This window comes from Gouania willdenowi, chromosome 11, assembly GCF_900634775.1.
Source record: "Gouania willdenowi chromosome 11, fGouWil2.1, whole genome shotgun sequence".
Lineage (NCBI taxonomy): Eukaryota > Metazoa > Chordata > Actinopteri > Blenniiformes > Gobiesocidae > Gouania > Gouania willdenowi.
Window position 1 is genome coordinate 15,420,550 of NC_041054.1, and position 21,514 is coordinate 15,442,063.

Genomic DNA, 21,514 nt, shown 5'->3' on the forward strand with positions numbered 1-21,514 from the left:
ATTATTATTATTATTATTATTATTATTATTATTATTATTATTATTATTATTATTATTTCTTTGATATGGGATTTGTTTTAAAGTCCAATTGTTAAGGCACAAAATACATTTTCAGCTGCACTTTTAAAAAGAAAAGGAACAATTATACAGTTTTGCGTAGTTTACTGTAGAGCCAGAATTTAAATGAAAAGGCTTCTTCTTCATTTGTACTATTTTTTTTATTTATTTCATTCAGGATTTATTTTTAATTAAATTGCATCGGTTTGCATAATTTATCAAGGGATTCTTTTGACAATGAAAGATGAAAGAAAATAGTACAAAGAAAAAAATATTTTTCAGTCATCATTTGTCTACAGTCTAATGTTGTAAAATAAATCGTGAGAGAATCGTATCGTGAACCCAGTATTGTGCATCGTATCAGGAGTTGAGTGAATCGTAAATGGTGATCTGCCATTAATCTAAACCATTTGTTTGGGAGATAAATAGACCCCAATAAAGGCGAATCTTATGTCCACTGACAAAACCAGTTCTGATCAGTCAGCATGTGTCACTCATAAGTATTTAATCATACTGAAATACCTCAAACCAACTTCATTTTTTGTTGATACAAAACTGCAATTGAGCATGTTTTTCTAAAGATGCAGCTTCCCTACCAACGACAGCAGAGGGTGCTAACTGCCTGTATCTTAGAACAACCACCAACTTATTACTGTGTTTTCATTGAACTTTAACTTCCGAGTGTTAAATGTACCTAATCATATAGAAGAACAGTTATTTATCTATTTATATAAAGGAACATTCTTGAGACAGAGAATGTTGTTTTTACATTAGATACATTTTTTGAGGTAGCTAGTGCAGGCTAAGCTAACATGCTAAACTGGTATGTTAAAAATAGGCAACTTTGCTATTAGCAGGACACTAGGGTGGGTGTATTTGTGTCTATAAAGCACAGTCCAATAAATATGATGAAAAGATGTCATTATTTGAGGTATAGAGTTTGAGGTCAGGATAGGTTCTGGTGGCCATTGAAGACCCTGGACTGGTTCCTTCCTTGGGCTAATGGCCACTAACAACAGCCTGCTTTCAGTCCCACAGAAATGATCCTCTTAGCCCAGTCAAGTACGCAGCACCTTTTCTTTGACAGTCCATGAGTGGTATGTCTGCAGCTGGAGGGCAAAGTGCTAACAAAGGGTTGAGACTTGGTCTTCATCGGTTACATAACTATGGGTGACAGAGCTGTAAAGGCTTCATCACTTTTCTCTGCATCTTTTAAGGATGTCAAGAGGGCAAAGACAAAGGGTCTGTTTTCCTCTTCACCAAGACCATGGATAGAAAAAAGTGTTTTTTTTTTTTTTTTTTTTTTGTTTTTTTTTTAACAACTTGAAATTCACTTTGAGCTCCTGTCATGTTTCATCAAAGGCATCTGCTAATCTCTTTGATGTTTCCTTTGAAGTTACCTTTGAAGTTTCCTTTGAAGCAAGATTCTTTTTTTAATTATATGTTAAGGTTTCATTTATTCAGACAACTGTTCCTTAAAGGTATAGAGGAGGATTTTCCCAAAGTTTAGAAAAGAAACGCCTCTCCACTTTTTGAAAAAATGCACATGCACCTGCTCCAAAGAGGGAACGCCTATTAAACATGTGCGAGAGAGTGTGCACGAGGAAAACTGGGCTCGTGCACACTCTCTCTGTTTACAAGTTTGTGTCGGCATCGCTCATACAAGCTTACTTTCCAAAAGAAGATTTTCACTTTTCCCACTATGTCAGACTCGCCACCAGTAAGTGAAAAGTAGGGATGTCCCGATAAAACTTTTTCGCTTCCGATACAATACTGATATTGCCGCCTTGAGTATTGGTTGATACCGCTATCGATACAACATCAGCACAAATCATACAAACTTATATTACTTATTTTGTAGTGTGGAATGTTATAAAAGGCTTGATCAGGTGATGTTACTCAAACAGAGAACAATAGTCAACAATTAAAATTCACTTCAGTTATTTTTTACTGTCAGTATAAGGTGGGAACAACTGAGGGCGGGGACAAAAACAACAAAAACCTATAGGAGTGCTTATATTGGAGCTTTTAGATGCAGTCCGATAAAATCAGATATTCATTTTCTGGCTGATATCGGACCGATATCAACATCGGATTGGGACACCCCCTGGTGAAAAGTGCACATGCGCAGCAAGCGAAAACTAGCTAGGGACGAGCACGTAAGACGGCGTTACGTGAACATATCACCAGAATGATTGACAATTGGGAGGACCAATAGTCTTGATGATCCACCCAGAATTTGAAGCCAAAATAAAAGTTTTCAGTTGTCTGAATAAATGAAACCATAACATATTATTCAACAATTATCTTGCAAGAGTTATTTATATTCTAGTTTCCAATTTTGTCGTGCTGTTTCTAATATTTATTCACGTAACCCCTATGACAATTAGTGTACCCCACTGTAGGAACCTAGGCTTAAGTGCTTCCTGGTGCCATTTGGTTTTACACATATATCCTCCTTATTTTCCCTCCCCTTTTTTTCCCTATGTATTTGGCATTTTCGGTTGATACAACGTGGAGTGCAATCTTTTTGCAACAACTACGCATGTTCTTTCATACATAAAAAATACAAACCAAAAATTGATTGTATTATAAGAAGTTAGGGAGGACAGGACAGTTTATTTACGTAGATAAAACAGTAGGCGCTGCTGGTTTGTATGACTTTTAAAATGCACTAAACATTAACTTTATGCACTTTCAGTGTTTCATCTCAGTCTGTGTTAAACTACAGTGAATAAATTGAGAATTTCTACACTTGACAGTTTTGTGGCTATTTTACATTTTTGAGACAAATATTGCAATATTGTGAACCATGTATGATATCATATAGTGACTCAGGTATACCCTACCATGCAATTCCCACCCACAACACCTCCTTCTTAAATTGGCCTTGTTGTGATGCTCACTTGCTCAACCGTCTCCATCTTTACAGACTCTATTTGAAGTAAACTATTAAACTATTTCCTTTAAACCGAGCTAGTTTAGTTAAAAAAAGTTTAGCGTCAGCATTAGTGTTCTTTCATTAGGGGATCTCTTTGTTAGCTTTAACATTTTTGGTCCCTGATTTTATATAGCACTTTATAACCACACTGAAGCAGTCTCAAAGCACTTTACATATCAACTCATTCACCCAATCACTCTCACATTCACACACCAGTGGGACAGGACTGCCATGCAAGGCGCTAGTCGACCACTGGGAGCAACTTAGGGTTTAGTGTCTTGCCCAAGGACACTTCGACACATAGTCAGGTACTGGGATCGAACCCCCAACCTCTCGATCAGAGGACGACCCACTACCACCTGAGCCACGGTCGCCTCTATGTGCATGATGCATAGGGTAAAGATGAGCAATTACTGAATTCTGCTGCTATTTAGATGTTTTTCCACGTCTTCCAGCTTTCTGCAGTTGTTCTAAATAGCTCTTCTGCTTCTCCTCCTCCAGTGGTGAAACTGTCCTCCTACTTTGCTTTTCTGTGACCTTTTCGTCTGCTTTCCCTCCTCTTTGTCTGCCTTTTTTTCGCAGCATCTCTCCAGTGTCAAAAATACACTAAACACCCACATCAAATACAGCGGGCCACTGAGGTGCTGTCCAGCAAATCCATGAAAATACTGTCAGGTTATTGTCTAAAACTGCTTGGTCCTCATGAAAGGCATGAGGTGCTCTTTTTTAAAGATTCAAGTTTGTGGTTTCAATCAGAATGAAGGTTAGCGATACTGTATGTTTACAGCCAGGGCTCTTTTTTACAGAGACACTGTTGTTTCCAGTGATTCCAAATGTGTAATTAGGTTTTTGAGGACGGGCGGTCTCGGGAGCAGAGCTGACACACAGCAAGATTAACTGCTCTGAATTGTGACAAAACTAGACTGGCTGCAGCTATTTAGGTCATAGTAAAAGAAAAGTTTTACAGAAAGCAGTTAAATGTTATAAGGTGTTACACAACATAAAGTAAAAACTCTCTCTACCTCTCGATGTGCAGAACTAAATGAGCGATTATCACTTATATTGCTATAAACCTATTGTTGATGCTTGCTTTTGTTAATGCACAAGAGATGCTGTTGTGATAATGGTGAGCCAAACAAGTGATACCACATTTTGAGATATAGATATGAACAGAACTCACACACGTCCTTACTATCAACAACGTCAAAAGAAAACCTGAGACAGCAGCCATTCAGTCCACAGTTGGGGTGGGAACCTCTGGGTACCTCACGATACGACACGCGATACAAAGTTCATGATAATGATTATCTCACAATGTGACGATACTACGATTATCGATATATTGGTCAGAAATCAATTTACGATAATCTATAAGAAGAAAAAAAAAGATTAAGTGAAAAAATACAATTTTTATTTTATATCTCTGAAAGACAAATTGAAAAAGTGTCCTATGAACAGTGACACTATTTTAGTGCAACATTTCTGTAAATAAGTGTCAACATACCAATGTAAATGAATAAGTATCTCCAATAGTGATTTCTGTAAACAAAAAATATGGTCTTTCTTACCGGTGACACCATTATAGTGGAATATTCCAGTAAACAATATATTGGTTCCTTCAACAAACAGTGACAAAATTTCTGTGAAGACCTACCTGCACATTTTAGTGAAAAAGCAGAAAAAGTTTTGAATAAGAAAAAAAAAAAAAAAAAAAAAATCAATATTTAGCGGGAGCATATTGATAAACAATCGTGCGGAAAAATATCGCGATATATCGCCGTATCGAGATATCATCACAATCCTAGTTCACAGTAGCAGATGCAACTTTCACCCCTACAGGACATGATAGGAAAAACTTTTTAAATAAGAAATTATTAAAACAAATACAGGACAGAAGTCCTAAAAGTGCAATAATTTTCCAAACCTGAAAATTCCATTTCAGTCCATACTAGCCCAGTGCTAGAAAATCAACTTTCCCAATTATGAGATGTATAAGTTACATTAAACACCACGAGATGTTGGCGTGATGTAGTTTGGCAATGCGATTTCCTCTTATTTTTTGTGGTGCTTGATACAAAATGTTTATGTGCTGTTTTGATAAATTTGTCTTCCACATAAAAAGTGTTAAAAACCAAGACTATTAAAGTTACTTTTTGTTCTTTCCCATAAAAGGGCTACTAAATGGGTGAAACTATGAAAAACAAAAATAATTTATTATGACAAAGTGCCCGTGATCGTGAAAAAAGGAGAAAAAACTGGTGAGAAAATGGATAGATGGACGCGTTTAACAACTACATGACGTGACCACATAAATGTACACGCAGGGCTGAACGTGGCCCTCGGGCCTTGGCTTTAGTTCGTGCTCCACACAATAGAGCCGCTTACATCACAGTTCTTTCAGCATGCTGGTAGACATCTATTTACTCAGAGTTTGACGTATCTTATATCTTCTACTTGAAAATGCCACCCTATTCCCTGATGGCAGAGCTTATTCAGCAGCCGTTTCAGTATCTTTGGTTGATGGACGCGGCAAAAGCCACACTTCCGAGGGAAGAAGCCACCATTAATCTCCACTCCTGACATGCGCATTGTTCAGCCACCTCCTCCGCTGCTTATGCTGCAGCCTCGGACTCATTTATCAAACGCACAAGATGTCCCGCTGATTCCCTCTATCTTTCCATTTTACACTGATGCAAATAAATGTATTTGGTTGTGCAACGGCTGCAGTGACCCAGAGAGAGTTCTTTAACAGAGAGCATCTCCATTCTCAGAATTGATTACGTGCATGTGCAGAAACGCGGGTCAGAATTGAACTACCAGCCTATTCCCTACTTTGTTGTCTGCTATTGTTTACTTACTGTATCTGTTTGAGGGTCACAAGGGGATGCATTTGGGCTCTTTATTTGCAGACAGACAGGCATGATGCGCACAATTTTACAGCTGTGTGAGCTTTTTACATCTCTTCATTATCTGGACAAAAAAAAAAAGAAGAAATAATCAACTTTCACCTAATTATCATTGAATAGCATTTACTTAGGAGTGTTTTCCCACTGCCAAATAAATCCTAAGAGAAATGGTGATAGAAAATTTTAGAATTTTGGATTCTAAACTGGAGGCCAGATGGGCCTCAATTGGCTAATGACAGATAAGGTGGAAAAGCAGTGAATAATATATGAGTTTGCAAGCAGGTGGATAAATTGAAGCATAAATAGATGCAAAGGGATTGTTTGTACAGCATTAAATATGAATGGATCATCAAGACCAGCAAAGGCGCAAAGATGGCCTCCGCAGAGACGTGCTTGAGGGAACGCTAAATACACAAATATTCTCTTTGCAAACAATCTACCGTCCATTCTCAACAGAACAAATACAACTCTCCAGCGCATTTCTTTTGGATCGCATTACCTATTACGTCACCATGAACAGTCACACACATACAGCACACACAGCCATCACGTTGTGCTGTGGCGTCTCCATCAGCTCCATCCACCATAAAGCGTTCTTTACGCGCTGTTAAAAAAAACACAGAAATAACAAATAAACAAACAGTGACCGTCATCCCACAGGTGAGTGCAGCTGGATCTATGACAGGTGTGTCTGTGTGATAACCAGCATTCACATTAACTCACTTCACCCTTCCCTCCTGTATTACCAGGGGGACACAACAGTGAAAAGTCAATTACCTCAGCTGAACCCTGGTCGCTGCTCAGAGAAGGCAGAAATACACTAAACAATGATGGGCAAGTGAAATAATGTGTGGGAAAAGTCAAAAAATATACCTCCAGCTATAGGATTTAAAATAGACTGGACTAGTTTGGACATTTTCATGGTTATATAATCAAACTCAAGGTCCGCGGGCCAAATGTAGCCAATTAGAACATCCAATTTGGTTTACGATTTCATTTCACACTGAGTAAGGAAAACATTCATTACTAGTTCAAACAAATTCAGCTTCAGATGTTTGTGACTGAACGATTTGTCAGACAGTATGACCCCAGTATGACCCTGTAGTGCTCACTACACCACCACCGTGCTGCCCTTTTCCACCTCCCACTATAACTGATACACTTAGCAGCTCTGAGAAGTTGATCCATCATCATGAAAGCAGGAATCCTCACAGATTTAGTGACTCTGACCTTTCTGCTACCGCCACAGCGAGGTTCACGCTTTCAGTGTTTGTATCATAAAACACATCTGACACTACGAGCAACTTCAGCATATCAATCAAAGCCAGTTAGCTAGTTAATGACAAAAACGGTGGCATGTGTAATATTTCCTGTTTATTGGCATAACATCGTTTTTATCTAATAAATATGAAAAAAAGGGAAAAAGAAGAAGTTTGATTACAGTACATTCCATTTGTATGAGCAGATTCAGACCAACACTAATTGGTGTTTGGTGTTTTCCTGGATCAGGATTTGCATTGGCCAATACCAGTAAACAGCACTGCTGTCATATTTCAGGACAGCAACAACATTTACTGCCATCCTCACACTCTTGCATCGGTTGAGGTACAAAAATACATCTTCAGCGCATCGATACATTCATAGAAATATAAAAGTGTCTTTATTTCATGTTTGTGCTTTTTGTGGGAATATTGCCTTTACTCTGAAGAGCTGAGAAAATGGACCTCAGCACTGGTGACCATTAGGTGACGTTTTGGGAACCAGCCAACATCGTGGCCAATAACTCAATGAAATATGGGTAATTTCCCCCAGGCTACTCCACAACAGGGGCGAGCACCTGGTCCCTTAAATAACCCAAGTGGTTTAAAATGAGCCTGCATCCAATAAATATGCATCCGTAAATGCCAGCTTCAGTTATTAAAGGACTGAACCACATTTTCTTTAAATAGATAGATAAATGGCAAGCTGGATTTCCACAGGGTGACATGCAGCATGTTAATGTGTGTCTACAGGCACTACTCAAAAGGCTCAGAGAGGCATGCAGAGAGAGAAAAAGAGAGAGAGAGAGAGAGAGAGAGGGGGGGGGGGGGGGGGGGGAGTGGATACATGGAGAAAAGCATTGGAAAAGAGAAGAGAAACTAAAACTAAGGGGGAAGGAAGACAGACATCAGCTGGGTCTGTGCAGCCTCAGGCCAGAGTAACCCCATCACCATCCCCGATTGCCTTCATACCCACCATCCACATAACCCCCCCCCAGACCTATACATTCCCTGAGGGCCAGCAGTAAAGAGCACAATACATTCCAGCTCTCTGCTCATTCTATTCTCATTCAGCTCCCAGTCAAACCAGTCGTGACCAGCCGCTGTTCCATGCAATCCACAGCACCTGAAAAGGGTTGAGTGAACAAGGAAAGAAGGGTTAAATAGAAAGGGGGCTGGGGAAAAGACTGCGCCCCACCTCTTATTGTGCACTCCCAATGCATTCATTTATTCCTTATGGCTGGGACTGGAACCTTTTTAACACTGAAGAAACAGAACAAAAACAAGTCCCTGATTCCTGGGAAAGTCCCTTTGAATTGAAGATGTTTTAACCTGGAAGAGGTCGGAGCTGAGCTGTATCTAAAGAGCTGCCATTCCTCACCTCTACTGTCTAAAAGATTTAATATAAACTTAACACACATAAACCCTGTTCGTGTTTTCATGCAAACCTTTTTTAAAAAAGAAAATCTAACAGATCTATAGAAGAAATCTAGTTTGTGTGACGACCATGTTCTCCAGTGATAAATGGATATACAGCCCAAAATGCATTCGAAAAAGTGCAGACTTCAGAAAAGTCAAGGTTTTGGTCTGCTACAAAGTCCTAGATTGGCTATAGAAGATTCCACCAAGTCCAGTTTGGGAAGAATGTCCAGAGCTCAGCAGAGGGCCTTCTTCTCCCCCGTCCTGTAGAGAAGGACTGTGCACTCTGGAGCTGAAGGGACTGGACACCCCGTCTTTGAAGTGGGAAAAATCCGGCGAGCTGAGGGATGATGAAGGCATGAGAGGCTCTGTGGCGGCAAACGATGGCAGCAGCTGGTAGGCTGATGGCAAGGCTGGACTGGCTACAGTGGGGCACCTTAAGTGGAGGCTTTGGGGTCTTTGTGTGTAGGATTCGACATGACACGTGACGCCGAGCTGCTGGGAGATGGTGAAGGGACAGGCGGGCAAAGATGTGGGCGTGTCTGTCCAGACAGATGCAGTCTGTGAGGAGGATGGTGAAGGGTACGACTGTGGGGGGGAAGAATGATGTAGATAGGTGTGATGTGCTGGGGAGAAGTGGGCGGGGCAAACCAAGGCAGGTTGTGGCACTGATGGCATGAGAGTCTCCATGAGTTGAGCCATCCTCTTCATCACCTGCCCGAGGTCGGAGACTTCCCTCCGAAGAGTGCTCACCTGCAGACACCATCACAACTCGGTTTGAATTTAAAAAGTAACTAAACCCCAAAACCACTTTTTCCTGCTGATCACAAATGTATTTGGGTAAAAAGTAGTGCTGTTGATTGATTTTGGTCCAACTCTCAGCATTTTAGTCAAAGTATTTCAATTTGGCATATTTTGTAGTAAAATGTTAGTGATTGCCCTCTATGGGGAGAAACCCGGCTATTACAATTGATTTTTGCTATTGAGTGAGAAGATCATGTGACGTTTTGGGACCATCTTGCGTCACAAACAAGCACTGTAAGCCCCGCGCCTCATATATAAACTAACACCTGTGGGCTCTACAATCTGTGGTGAGTAGGTTGGATTGAGAGAAGAGTGAATAGAGAGTTATAGTGAGAAATGAGTAGCTAGTTAAAGCTGCTATCCGGAGTTTCTGAGAAATGTCTCGATGTCCCGCCCTCAACAGCTCCACTTCCTCCCCCTGTCACTGCAATCTACAAGAAGCCACGCCTCTACTTTTCTGCTTGCGCATCACAAAACATAACAAGGTCGCATCGGGTCGCATTGCTATAGGTCTATGGGTCAGGTTAGAGCCAAAATCAAATCGTTTAGCTACTTTTTAAGTAAATAATGCATTCAACCATTGTTATCAACACTCATCAAGACAAATTTGCTTTAATTACTTCTTTTATAATTGATTGATTGTCTGAATGATTCTGATCCTGATCCAAATCATGATTTATGACTTATGTCTTAAAAAAACAAACAAACAAACAAAAAACATATAAAGGATGTAAAGTGACCAAACAAGAAAAGGCTTGAACAGTAAACAGAGTTTGAACACACCTTATATAGACTGATATCAACCATAGTTAAAGGCAGGGTAGGTCATTTTGGAAAACTAGCATGATTTTGAAAGTCGCATCCTCTGAGTGCTCCGCTTTTACCCGCCCCCGCCCCTTTGTGCTCCCTCTAAAGCCACGCCCCTCACTCACATGCACAAGCGCCGGTGCTCCAAAAGCAGACCAAACACTTGTTTTTTTTCTGCTTTTGTTGCCACCGTCTTTCTTTTCTTGCCCTTGTTAGCAGGGCAAGCCGCCATCACTACTAGTGGAACGGGTAATTTCTCCACCACTAACTCTGTCACTGGTGATGCACTTTGAGTGTGGGCTAGTGCATGCAAGGGGCCGAGAACGAGCAGGGAGACAGAGGGACGTGATTGGATAAAGGTCCTATATCATACAAATCAGCTTTTTTGAGCTTTTAATCTTGTTACAATGTTAATTCCTCATCAAAAACACCTCCAAAGTATTATTGGGATTCCTTCCTGCATCTCTGAGATATTCTCAATAATCCTGCTCTCTGAGCTCCTTCTATGCCCCCTTTAAAAAAACCAGAGGTTCAAATTCTAGTGATGTCACTACAATTCTGAACCACCCCCTCCAGGAAGTGCCTGCTGCTGGTGCCCCCCCTCCATACACACCCATTCTCTCTGGTGCTAGAGGCATGCGAGCGGCCAAAGAACATCTGTTTGGATGGCCATTGTCCTTTCTTATCCAGTCTGCACAGGGGAAATAAACAGACTGCTTTTGTACCAAAAGATAATGTCTGGTAACCGAAAATGCGTATTCGACTCTAGGGGTACATCATGAAATGGGAGGCACTCACACCGGGAAAGGCAGTGCTCCGAGAAACCGTGCGTCTCAACTAGCGAGTTGAAAGAAAATAAATAATATATCTTAATGAATTAGGATTTTTTTTGTTAAAATATAAAATATTACCCATATGTGGCTGTAGTGATTTTGGAAGGTCTTAATGTAGCATGATATAGGACCTTTAATGAAAAACGAACCGTCGTCCGACATTGGTGAAAGTTTTTACAGGCCTACAAATGCTACAGACGGATTTTCTTTGTTCCTTTTTCAGAGCACATAACATCTTAATTTCTGTCAGGACATGAAGACAATTTCAACCAAAAACTTAGAAAGTGTATCTGGAGGAAACTACCTACCTTACCTTTAAGCTTATATAGTTCAAGAGTACACAAGTAGACTTCACTAGTGAAGTAAAAAGTGTCACTAGTAAGCATTATATGCTAATAAGGAAAAGCAATTTCAGGCTTGCCATTGGTTTTCGAAAGTATTACAACCAATCAGGGTGCTGGATTTGGTCATAATCTCTCCTACTTCATTTGCATTCAGTCTACTAGTAAGAGTAGTGAATCTTTTGGCTTTGCTAGAATTACTAGTCGACTGAAACGATGTAGCACTACTCGAGTGAACTATTGGTATTAGTAAACTAAAATTTTGTTCTACTGGTAAAGTTTTTTGGAGCACTAGTGTCAAATAAACCTTGTACTATAATAAAGCAAAATCCTCTACTAGTAGACAACTTTGTGTTAGTAGTAGTGCTAGTAAAGCTTTGATTTTCTAGGTAATAGTAACATATTTCAAGTCTACCAGTACTACTAGTAACACAAAACTGTCTACTATCCATCCATCCATTTTCTGACCCGCTTGCTCCTTTTTTCAGGGTCGTGGGGGTCTGCTGGTGCCTATCTCAAGCTCTCATTGGGTGTTAGGCGGGGATACACCCTGGACAGGGCGCCAGTCCATTGCAGGGTGAAAACTCTCTACTAGTGGACGACATACTCCTTCAACTATAGCAGTAGTTATATTCATGGCATGAACTCAGATCACAGGCCCTGCATGTACAGTACATTATGGATCAAGCTCACAAAGACACGTTTTTAAGGGACAAAGTAGCCGCTCCCTATTTCACAGTTTATCCTTTGTTCCTTTCTCAAGTAGCTGATGAAAGCCTGCATCCAAACTCTCATCCAGATAAAAATAGCAAAGCTGAGAGTGTCACAACAGTCCAATCTGACACGGCATCAACATGATTCTGGTACTCCTACATCACAGACGAGTGTCTCTGTGGACCTGCAGGAACAACAGCACCAACACCACAACTCACCGAATCCGTACACGACAACCTAAAGCAACAGGCTAGGACTCCTACATCTGCCATCAAAATGTTTATAAAACACATTTTTGGCAGCCATACACATTTCAGTGACACATTAGGTGTTTCATAATTAATTATGAATATTAATGTTGCTCGGTTGTAAGTGGTAATGCATTCTGATGTAAAATATGAAGATGAATATCAATGCGTTCAAAGATACACACACACTATTGCTATCATTTTTTTTAACTTATTATTCTATAGTTTGCTGATATATAACTGGTGCAAGTGCTTTGAGTTTCTCTCCTTATGTAATTTAAGATGGTATAGTATAGTTCACACAAATTATACAGTATAATAAGGGTTCAATTACTTTTTATGAAAGAAAATAGTCTTGGATTCCCACCTATGACTCATATAACTCACCTGTTGACATTTATTGCAAAACAGGATAAAATCGATGGACAGGATAAATTAATGAATATAAAGTATCTATTTTTCTTAATTTATTTAAAAAAAAAAAAAGAAACAGTTAATTGTGCTTTGATTGCATTGGCTTAAGTTGCTTAATTGGATCAGAATTCAAATCAGGAAAAACTTTATTTAACCCCAAGGGGCAATTAGAATGACAAAGAGCGGCATAATAAAAAAAAACAAACAAAAAAAAAAAAAAAACAACACTAATAATAATAATTATACACACGCAGAAAAAAGGAGCAAGAGTACACAAGAAAATGTGCAAATGAAGGATAAGGTGCAAAAATATAAAAAAAATAATGAAAATAATAACAATAATAATGAATACAAATGAATACAGTATATATACATATGTAAACACATTATTTAGGTCCATAAAAAAATATTTTAACCCTTTGGTGTTCAGGACAACAGCTTTGGGGACAAAGGTCGCCCTCCTTCTCAGGGTCTTACAGGCTGGACAGCGTAACCTGTGTCCAGAAGGCAGCAGCTCACAAGCTGAGAATAGAGCATGAGTCACAGAATGCAACGAGCTATAGGCCACATGTCTGCTGTTCATGGATGTTCTCCATATGGTTTGCTATTGTGTAGGTGTTTTGTAACTTTTGCAAATATCACAAATATTGAAGAAACATTACTTGGTGTTGAAAATAAACAAAGTCTATATGATTGTTAAAAAGCTTTTCTCTACTGTCTAAAACTCAAAAACCTAAATTTTGATTATTGCTCATCACTGTGCGTCTGAACTCCGTATGAGAAGTCTGTTGGAAGCGACAGATTTAGTTTCTCATCGTTCATTATAAAAGTAGGTCACCACTGCTGTGCAGGCGTATGTGTGTCTCACTCTGTATGTTTATCATGTTGCTCTGTGTTTCTTTCTGCTTTCATTTGCAATTATAAATGCAGTCACTCAGGCTGGGTTTGCATTGCTCTCCATGTTCTCGCTCTCCTGAGAAGTTACGATCATTCTGATGTAGTTCGGAGGTCGTCTGCAAGGTCTTTACACGGTCCTCCTATTAATGCCTTTTTCATCTCCCACTAGACACGCACAGCAGCAGCAGCAGCATAAAGGCAAAAGTAAGAGGCCACGGAAGGAGCCTGAACTGGTTTATTGCTGTGTGTACACAAATTGTAGCTCATTAAATGTTGTCACTTTTCCGTGTTTCAGGTCAAAGGGGTCTTTAACCAATATAAAAATAATATTAACTTTGCTCTTACAGTGCCTTAATCATCACATTTAGTGCTCCAACTAAACTGTTCAAGGGTACAGTTTCCAATAGGCTGGGTGGAACTTTCACCTTTAATTTATCGCCTACATGTGGAAAAGTACCCCGAAGAAAAAACTTTAAAGGCACACCGCAGACTTTTTGACCTAAAGAATTGACCCATATGAGTCATTTTAAATGATTCCTCAGGCCAATATACAGCACTTGACAGTATCAATGCTTCGAGCGAGGCTTCCCTCTTGAAATACTGACTATGTAAGTTTGGAGAGATGGACCGTCTTTCACCAGGTCAGGAGACCTGGAGAATGCCTGGAGAACGTATCACTTTATGGCAGTCATGTGACCGCAGGCTCTGATACACTCATTGGGCTAAGGCTTTTGCTAGTATTTTTCCACCTGTACAACTCCTGGTCGTGGCCGAGGCAAGCAAAAAGTTTAAGACTGCTTCTGAGGAGGCTAAAAAGACGTCGCTGAGACTTCAGGTCCACCCCGACCGCCCCGGCGAAGGGGGTTGACGACAGTGGCAAGGCCAGGGAGTGGGAGGGGAGCGCCACCGAAGCGGTGAGGAGGGTGCGAGCCCAGCCCCGCTTCACACCCCAGCCCGACTAACCCAGCCCTTAGAGCCAATCGTTATCCAGAAGTTACAGGTCAACTACTGTCTGCATACGCAATCAAAAGCCCGACTGACTGATTTTTGCGACAGTGCTGCAGCGCTTGTGGCCACTAGGGGCGCTTGACATGAAAGTTACAAGTCTCGTGCCCCTAGTGGCCAAAACTTACACAGTGTACATTTAAGAGAAACTGCTTTTATAGTTAACAAAATGTATTCTTCTATTGTTATTTTTTATTATTTTAACAATACATTTTTTAGTTGCAACCTTAAAGTTTGACGCAAATTGCACATACTTTCTTTTAAGGCCGTGTTTTTTATAGTGTGATTTTTTATTATTATTATACAACGGGAAAGGTCAAATTCAAATACCCATTTTTGTCTCCACTGGTGACCAGTGTGGACAGAATGGATGCTGGGAGACAACCAACAGAGACTAAAGAAAGACGCAGGGGCATCGTCTCTCTAAGATTCTTTTGAAAATAGATGAAAAAGCGAATTTTCTTTTGCTTTTTGTTTTTCTTTGTTCTGTTTCTCATTCTTTACACATGCCTAAATACTCACTGTGGCTTCGCAGGAGGAAGCAAACTCCCAGATCACCTGCCAGGAGTCTAAAGTCAATTTAGTAATCTGCCACTCAAAACCATTGAGTGTGTGCGTGTGTGTGTAATAAGATCCCTTTGAAACTGGACAGACAACTACTGCATTCTATGAAACATGAAACTACAATCACCTGCTGCCTGGTCCTAATGCACCACATGCTATTGATAAAATACTAGAGATGAGGAACTTTTATAAGTGAGAGCCACAAAAATGAGATTGTCTGATACCAACGTTCATGTCAACAATAAGAATAATGACCAATCTGAGCATTAATGCAGAAGAGAACAAAGAAAATGTAAAGTGTAGTTTTTTGGAGTCTTTTTTTGTTGTAATTTTGTATATTATACTGTCATGTTGTGTATTTCTTTTGTCATTTTGTAAATGTTTCTGTTATTTTGTAGGAATTGTTTTTACATTGTTTTGTGTGTTTTTCTTGTCATTTGGTGTTTTTGTCTGTGTTTTTCTCTCATTTTGTATGTTCTTGTTGTCAATTTGTGTGTTTTTTGGAGTCAATTTGTGCATTTACTGTATAGGGGCCGCACAAAACTATTGGTGGACCAGGGCTGTCTGACCTTAAGGATGTAAAAATTCCCAGAAAATGCTTAAAATTCCCCCCTTTAAATGCATTTAAAGACCAGAACTTTAAATGCATTTTCTTTTACTGGGAAATAGTTGAGGACAGTTGTACCTCAGAATAGATTAAACATCCACACATAAAGTGAACAAATCATCATTTGATACTTTGGTATCTTTCTTTACATCCATCTCACACATCCTACCTGCTGGTCAAGATGTCGCAGTTGTCCTCTCGTCTCCTCAGATTTAGCTGCTAAATCTGCTGTGCTGATGTGCTGCATATCTGTGACAATTCAACAAGCTATAAATCACCCCGAGCACCAAAAAAGAAGCAGAAATCCACACCCTGCAGTTACTGCATTCAGGCTGCTGATAAATGCTACAAGAACTCACAGGCATTATTCAGCCTCATTATATTAGCTACAGCCATATTTTGGCACAAGAACATTTTTCACTGGTATTTTATACTGTGGAAGTGAGTGTCTAAAAGAAGTATTTTGATGTAATGTGTGTTGGGAAGACCTGTGGCAGAGGCTGAGATGCTGGTGGGTTCACCGATGGGACAACCTTGTCGAGTGGAGAACGAGAAGGCCAGGGAGCCCTTGGTCGCCCCACTGTCCTCTGTGCCGTCCACTATCCTGCAAAGAGAAAATAAGCTATGTTTGTCATCTATGCACGCGCTGCGTCATCATACATGGCCATTAAGGAGTGGAATAAACACTGAACAAACATACATTGCTCATTAGCCCGCAGCCCCAAGGTGACGAAGTTAGGATGAATATACGTAACATGTTTTGTTTGAAGTCTTCTTTACTTCCAGTGACGTGCAGTCAGGGTAGGCAAGGTAGGCAGTGCCTACCCAAGGGTGAATTGATATTTTGATTATTTGTTTTAATTATAATATAATTAAGAATTATTTATTTTTCCTTTTCGAATAGCCTACAGTACCTATAAGTTTGAAAGTGTCAGCTATTTCCTGGTACAGCAGAGACGTTGCACAGTCTCACTCCGCTGTAAGGCAGGAGGAGGCCACGCCCCCTCCCAAAAGCACATTGCTGCTCTGCCTCTGTTCCCATAGCGTGTTTTTACATGCGCAGTCAGTTCCCCAAGATGAAAACCATTTACGTAAAAAGGCAGCTCTCTACGCTGCCTTTGGACATAACCGTGCTATGCTAAATGCTATACGTACCTTCAGAGTGCATTAGTGAATTGATAGAGCGTGGCCGCTGCTAATACGTTCTCTAGCTACAGAAAGGATGACAGCGCCAGAGACAATTGAGTAACTTTCTTTTGAGGAAAAATTACAGCTTTTAAAAGATGGGAGACCAACACCTGAGTTACCAGACCTTCAGCAAAGGAAAGGTCAGAACATTGTTTGTATTTTCCACAGTGAATGGTAGGATTGGCCTCACTGAGGCTGTTCCGAGTTGTTGTTGTTGTCATTTTCTCCGTGTTTCTGTGTTTTTAACATAAATAACGGATGTGCTGTCGTGTCATGAGATATATCTTGTATGGAGGCTATATTGAATAATTGTTAGTTAATTTAATGGTGTTTTACAATGTTGATTTTGTTAGATGGCTAAATGCTTGTTCATGTGGATCTCGTTGGGTTTTTTCTTTCTTATTATGAATTTTATATTTTGATGAGCGCATTGAGATGACTTTGTTGTAAATTGCGCTATACAAATAAAGTTGAACTGAAATGAATTAAACACTTGCCAGCAGAAACATATGGAATTGTCATTGATGTTGACATTGGTGGTCTCGATATGCAACGCCCTGCCTACCCAACCCTAGTGATCACGGCACGTCACTGTTTACTTCACCAGTTGTTCATAATCAATTGAGTTCATTGCAATCTTTAGTAGATCATTTGTCTGCATCCCTTTTAAGTCCTAAAATACTTGTAAATGCACTCTGCATCTAACTAGAGATGGGCGGTATTATCGGCTTTCGGATATCATTGGCTGATCGTGTTGGCGTTGACTTTTCCACCGATATTAAAAACTGTTATCTGCTGTTGTTTGAGACAACATATTAAAACCAAATATGGCCCTTTTTCTAAAACCAAAGTTGAATGAGTTCTCTTAACTTGTATTGATGATGTTTATTTGTGGAATACATCTAGTGGGGCATCACATTAAAAGTAGCCTGAACCTGTGTATTTTTTTTTCTATAAATAGTTATATAATGTGACCCAAAATGAGGTTGGTTCTGAGGGGATCTGTGTTTAAATTGGTTTTGGTAAACTTCGGAAATCGAAAATGTGTCGGACAATATCGGTGAAAAGATAATATCGAACATCCCACATCTAAGTTGTGCTTACACTAACAAATGTGTATGTTTTAAGTTTTATTTTGTGTTTATCCAAACCTACTTGAATCCTTTCTGTGTTCACATCCACATCTAATATCTAGGATCTATAGATTAAATAATAATAGATGTCGCACAAGGCTGAATGGCTGAATACTCAGCCATTCAATACAGGTTTTCTTTCCTGGACCAAATAATTAATATGTTAATCAGAGATTGTAATTTGACATAGGAAGGAACTTGTGTGTACTGTATGTTTGTATCATACAGCTTGTCTAACACGTTCTTTGTCACCTCCTGTTTTTAGCTCGTCCTTGTTTGTTTGACATGAAATGGTCTAAAGTGTGAGAAAATAGACATAAAGCCACAGAGAAACAAGCCCAGACAGGCAGTGGGGGACAAATCGATGGTGATCAAAATCACCTGGGGCTGAGGTTGGAAGGATCTAATGAGGTGAGAGTAATTTCCTGGCTCTTCCTCCGAGAACCTTCAATACTCTGAACAATGATCCTCGAGCTTGGTCGACACGATGGCGACGTCCCCCCGGAGTTCCTGAGGTTCAGAGATACAGAGACGGCCTGATGCTCCTCCTCATCCTCCTCGGCATCTTCCTCCTTCCGTTCCTCCTGTGCCTCTATGATTGGCGGATAGCCCTGAACCACTCGCCCGTTCCTTCTGACCCCAGGCTGAAGGAGAAAATAGATCAAAGAAAACAACTGATACAAGATGGCACTGAAAGCGGCAACAACTTAAAGAATAACTCCTCAAGTCATTCACTAAGATTTGAGTTTTGAGGAAATATGTAGACAGTAGACAGGAAATTAACACAAGTATGTACTATATTTGCCAAATGACCAGTCACACTTTTCACACTGCATACATATCTCTTCTAGGATCTTTTATCCATCTTTTACTCTCTCTAATAGGTTTTAATTAAACTGGTCTTTAGAAAGTTGATGTTTGCGCAGGATGAACAAATGTAAATCTAATTTTGAATGTGTGTGTCTGCTACATAAATTGTATTAATGTCATAACTTATAATTATCCTAACAAATGTAAAGGTTTTACACAGTCTATTCTAAGTCAGTCCAAATGGTACTAAACAACTGATCAAGTGCAACAGCAGATCAGCTGTTCCTTGAGAGGTGATTTGTCACATTGCATGCACATTAAGGGCTCTATTCTCCCATGTGCGTAAGTCAGTCGCTGCGCGCCTTCATCCCAGTTACGCACTCTGGGTGGAGCAGCCCTGAAATGTGGGTGTTCCCATTCAAATCTGGTTTTACGCGCATTTTCCAGTGTGAGTAAGTCCTTTTCCTCTTACGTGCTTCTAACGCTGGAATAAGTGCAGTGCCTCGATAAGGTGAAACATTATATTGCACTAGAAATATGGACTTAGTTTCATTTGAAGCCACACAGGCTTATGCGTCGCGCAGCAGCAGCTGTGATCACTCAGCTGCTGCTGTGTGATTAATTAAAACTCTGACAGAAGCAGATTTCTGTCCACGTTGGTCAGTGATTCAACTATTCTCATACTTTGTCCAACGTAAAGTCCCAGTTTGATCCACTACAGAGTGAAACAAGCTGTCATATGCGGATGAGGATGGACCAGACACTGTCCTCACACATATTTTAACGAGGCTCAGCTCAGGTTGCTTTAAAAAATTCATATTTAAAACTGCGTATTATGGAAGCCAATAGTTCTGTTTCACTGCAAACATCCCTCTGTATTAAAGCAGGACGCTACGTTATTTCCTCATATCTCCAACACATCTAACTCAGTCACGCTTTACAGCGATCATGATGATGACAGCAACGACGACGACAACGATGATCAAGGAGAGAGATTTTAACTGTGACTCGGACAGAATGCGACCGATCCTCAGGCACACTGCAATAATCTGATCAAATCAACCTGTTACATTGTTTATCAATGTTGGCGTTTCAAATTAAAAGTGAACTTTTAACGGATTTCAATGACATTTACAAGCGTTAGGAAAACTCCAGGTTTCGTGATTTCTAGACAGCCCAAAAAAATGACATCACCGCCTCCTTTCCTTCAGCCCGCCTTCATTCACACATACGCGCGGTGGGCGTGTCAGCAGCCTGGACCAGCGAATACACATAGGAGAGAAGCGCGTAACTGCAGGCGCGCAAAAATTGTGCAAAAGATTTTCCTCGATTGTTAAGACACTGTTCTTGACAGTCCTGCACACTTGAGTGAAAAAGTGCAATTCATCATCAGAATTTGAACTTTTGATTTCAAAATTAGCACACACAGGAAAAGTAGCACACTGCACTCCTTAAAATGAATCAGAGGCAACCATTGCAGTGCCTGACTGTACATTATTAAATAAAACACAACAATACAGTGCTGTATTGTACACAGTGCGACACAGTCTTCATGTTCACTTTTTGAAAATTGTGTGCTATGAGTAAAAAGTGTGTTCAAATGAGCAAAAAGTGTATTCAGTTTTTTGCAAAAAAAAGAGTGGAAGAGTTTTGGAAACTATGTGCAAACCATTCATGGTGTTCAAGGTTTTGACGTCAGAGTCCTGTTTTTGAGAAATGTGTGCAGTCATTTGGTGCCTGTGTGCAGTGAATGGAACTTTGTGTCTTATCAATCGAGAAAAAAAATGGTTTTTGTTGTTGTTTTGTAACACAGACCTCTTTTTGTTAGATGTAGCTCTCACACACACACACACACACACACACACACACACACACACACACACACACACACACACACACACACACACACACACACACACACACACACACACACACACACACACACACACACACACACACACACACACACACACACACACACACACACACCTCGGCCCAGTTTGCGTGGTTAAATAAAGCTCAGGGTGGTGAGTCTGACCCTATGATTTTAATTGTTCTTATTGATTTAAATGTTCTTATTGATTTTAAACAATTGAATGTTTTATCATGTAAAGCACATTGAGTTGCCTTGAGTATGAAATGCGCTATATAAATAAATTTGCCTTGCCTTGCCTTGCCTATGATGGACTGGAGACCTGCTCGTTGTGCAGCCGCCAGATACTGTATATAGTAGAGGTGGGACGATACACAAAGTTCACGATACGATACGATAGATGATAATGGGCTCGTGATAATGATAATGATATTTTTGGAAGGAAAAAAAGACAAAAATAATATCAGTTGGAAAAAAAAACATGTTTTTATATGAATTGAACTCTGTACTTATTACATACTGTACTTACTCTGGGTGTAACCTTTTCAACTCAATTAGAATATGAAAAAATAAAAACAAACCATAACAATTGTGTGTAGTAGATCGTGTGGATTTTTTTAAAAAATCTGACCCCAACTTTTGCCTTTACCACTCGTACCTTTGTGATGTTTCAATATCGTGTTCAACATCTTGT

General features: G+C 39.9%; 1 protein-coding gene across 1 annotated transcript in view; it reads right to left on the minus strand.

Moving 5' to 3' along the window:
* Positions 1 to 8,242: 8,242 nt before the first annotated feature.
* The window catches only part of kcnh8 (potassium voltage-gated channel, subfamily H (eag-related), member 8), a 67,994-nt gene continuing 54,722 nt past the window's right edge, over positions 8,243 to 21,514 (minus strand). Inside the window, exons 13-16 of the mRNA XM_028461011.1 lie at positions 18,519 to 18,781; positions 16,305 to 16,420; positions 15,986 to 16,065; positions 8,243 to 9,335 (exon numbers count right to left, since the gene is read on the minus strand). Of these exons, the coding sequence (XP_028316812.1) occupies positions 8,754 to 9,335; positions 15,986 to 16,065; positions 16,305 to 16,420; positions 18,519 to 18,781 (1,041 nt within the window). The 3' untranslated portion in view covers positions 8,243 to 8,753. The remainder of the gene's footprint in view (positions 9,336 to 15,985; positions 16,066 to 16,304; positions 16,421 to 18,518; positions 18,782 to 21,514) is intronic.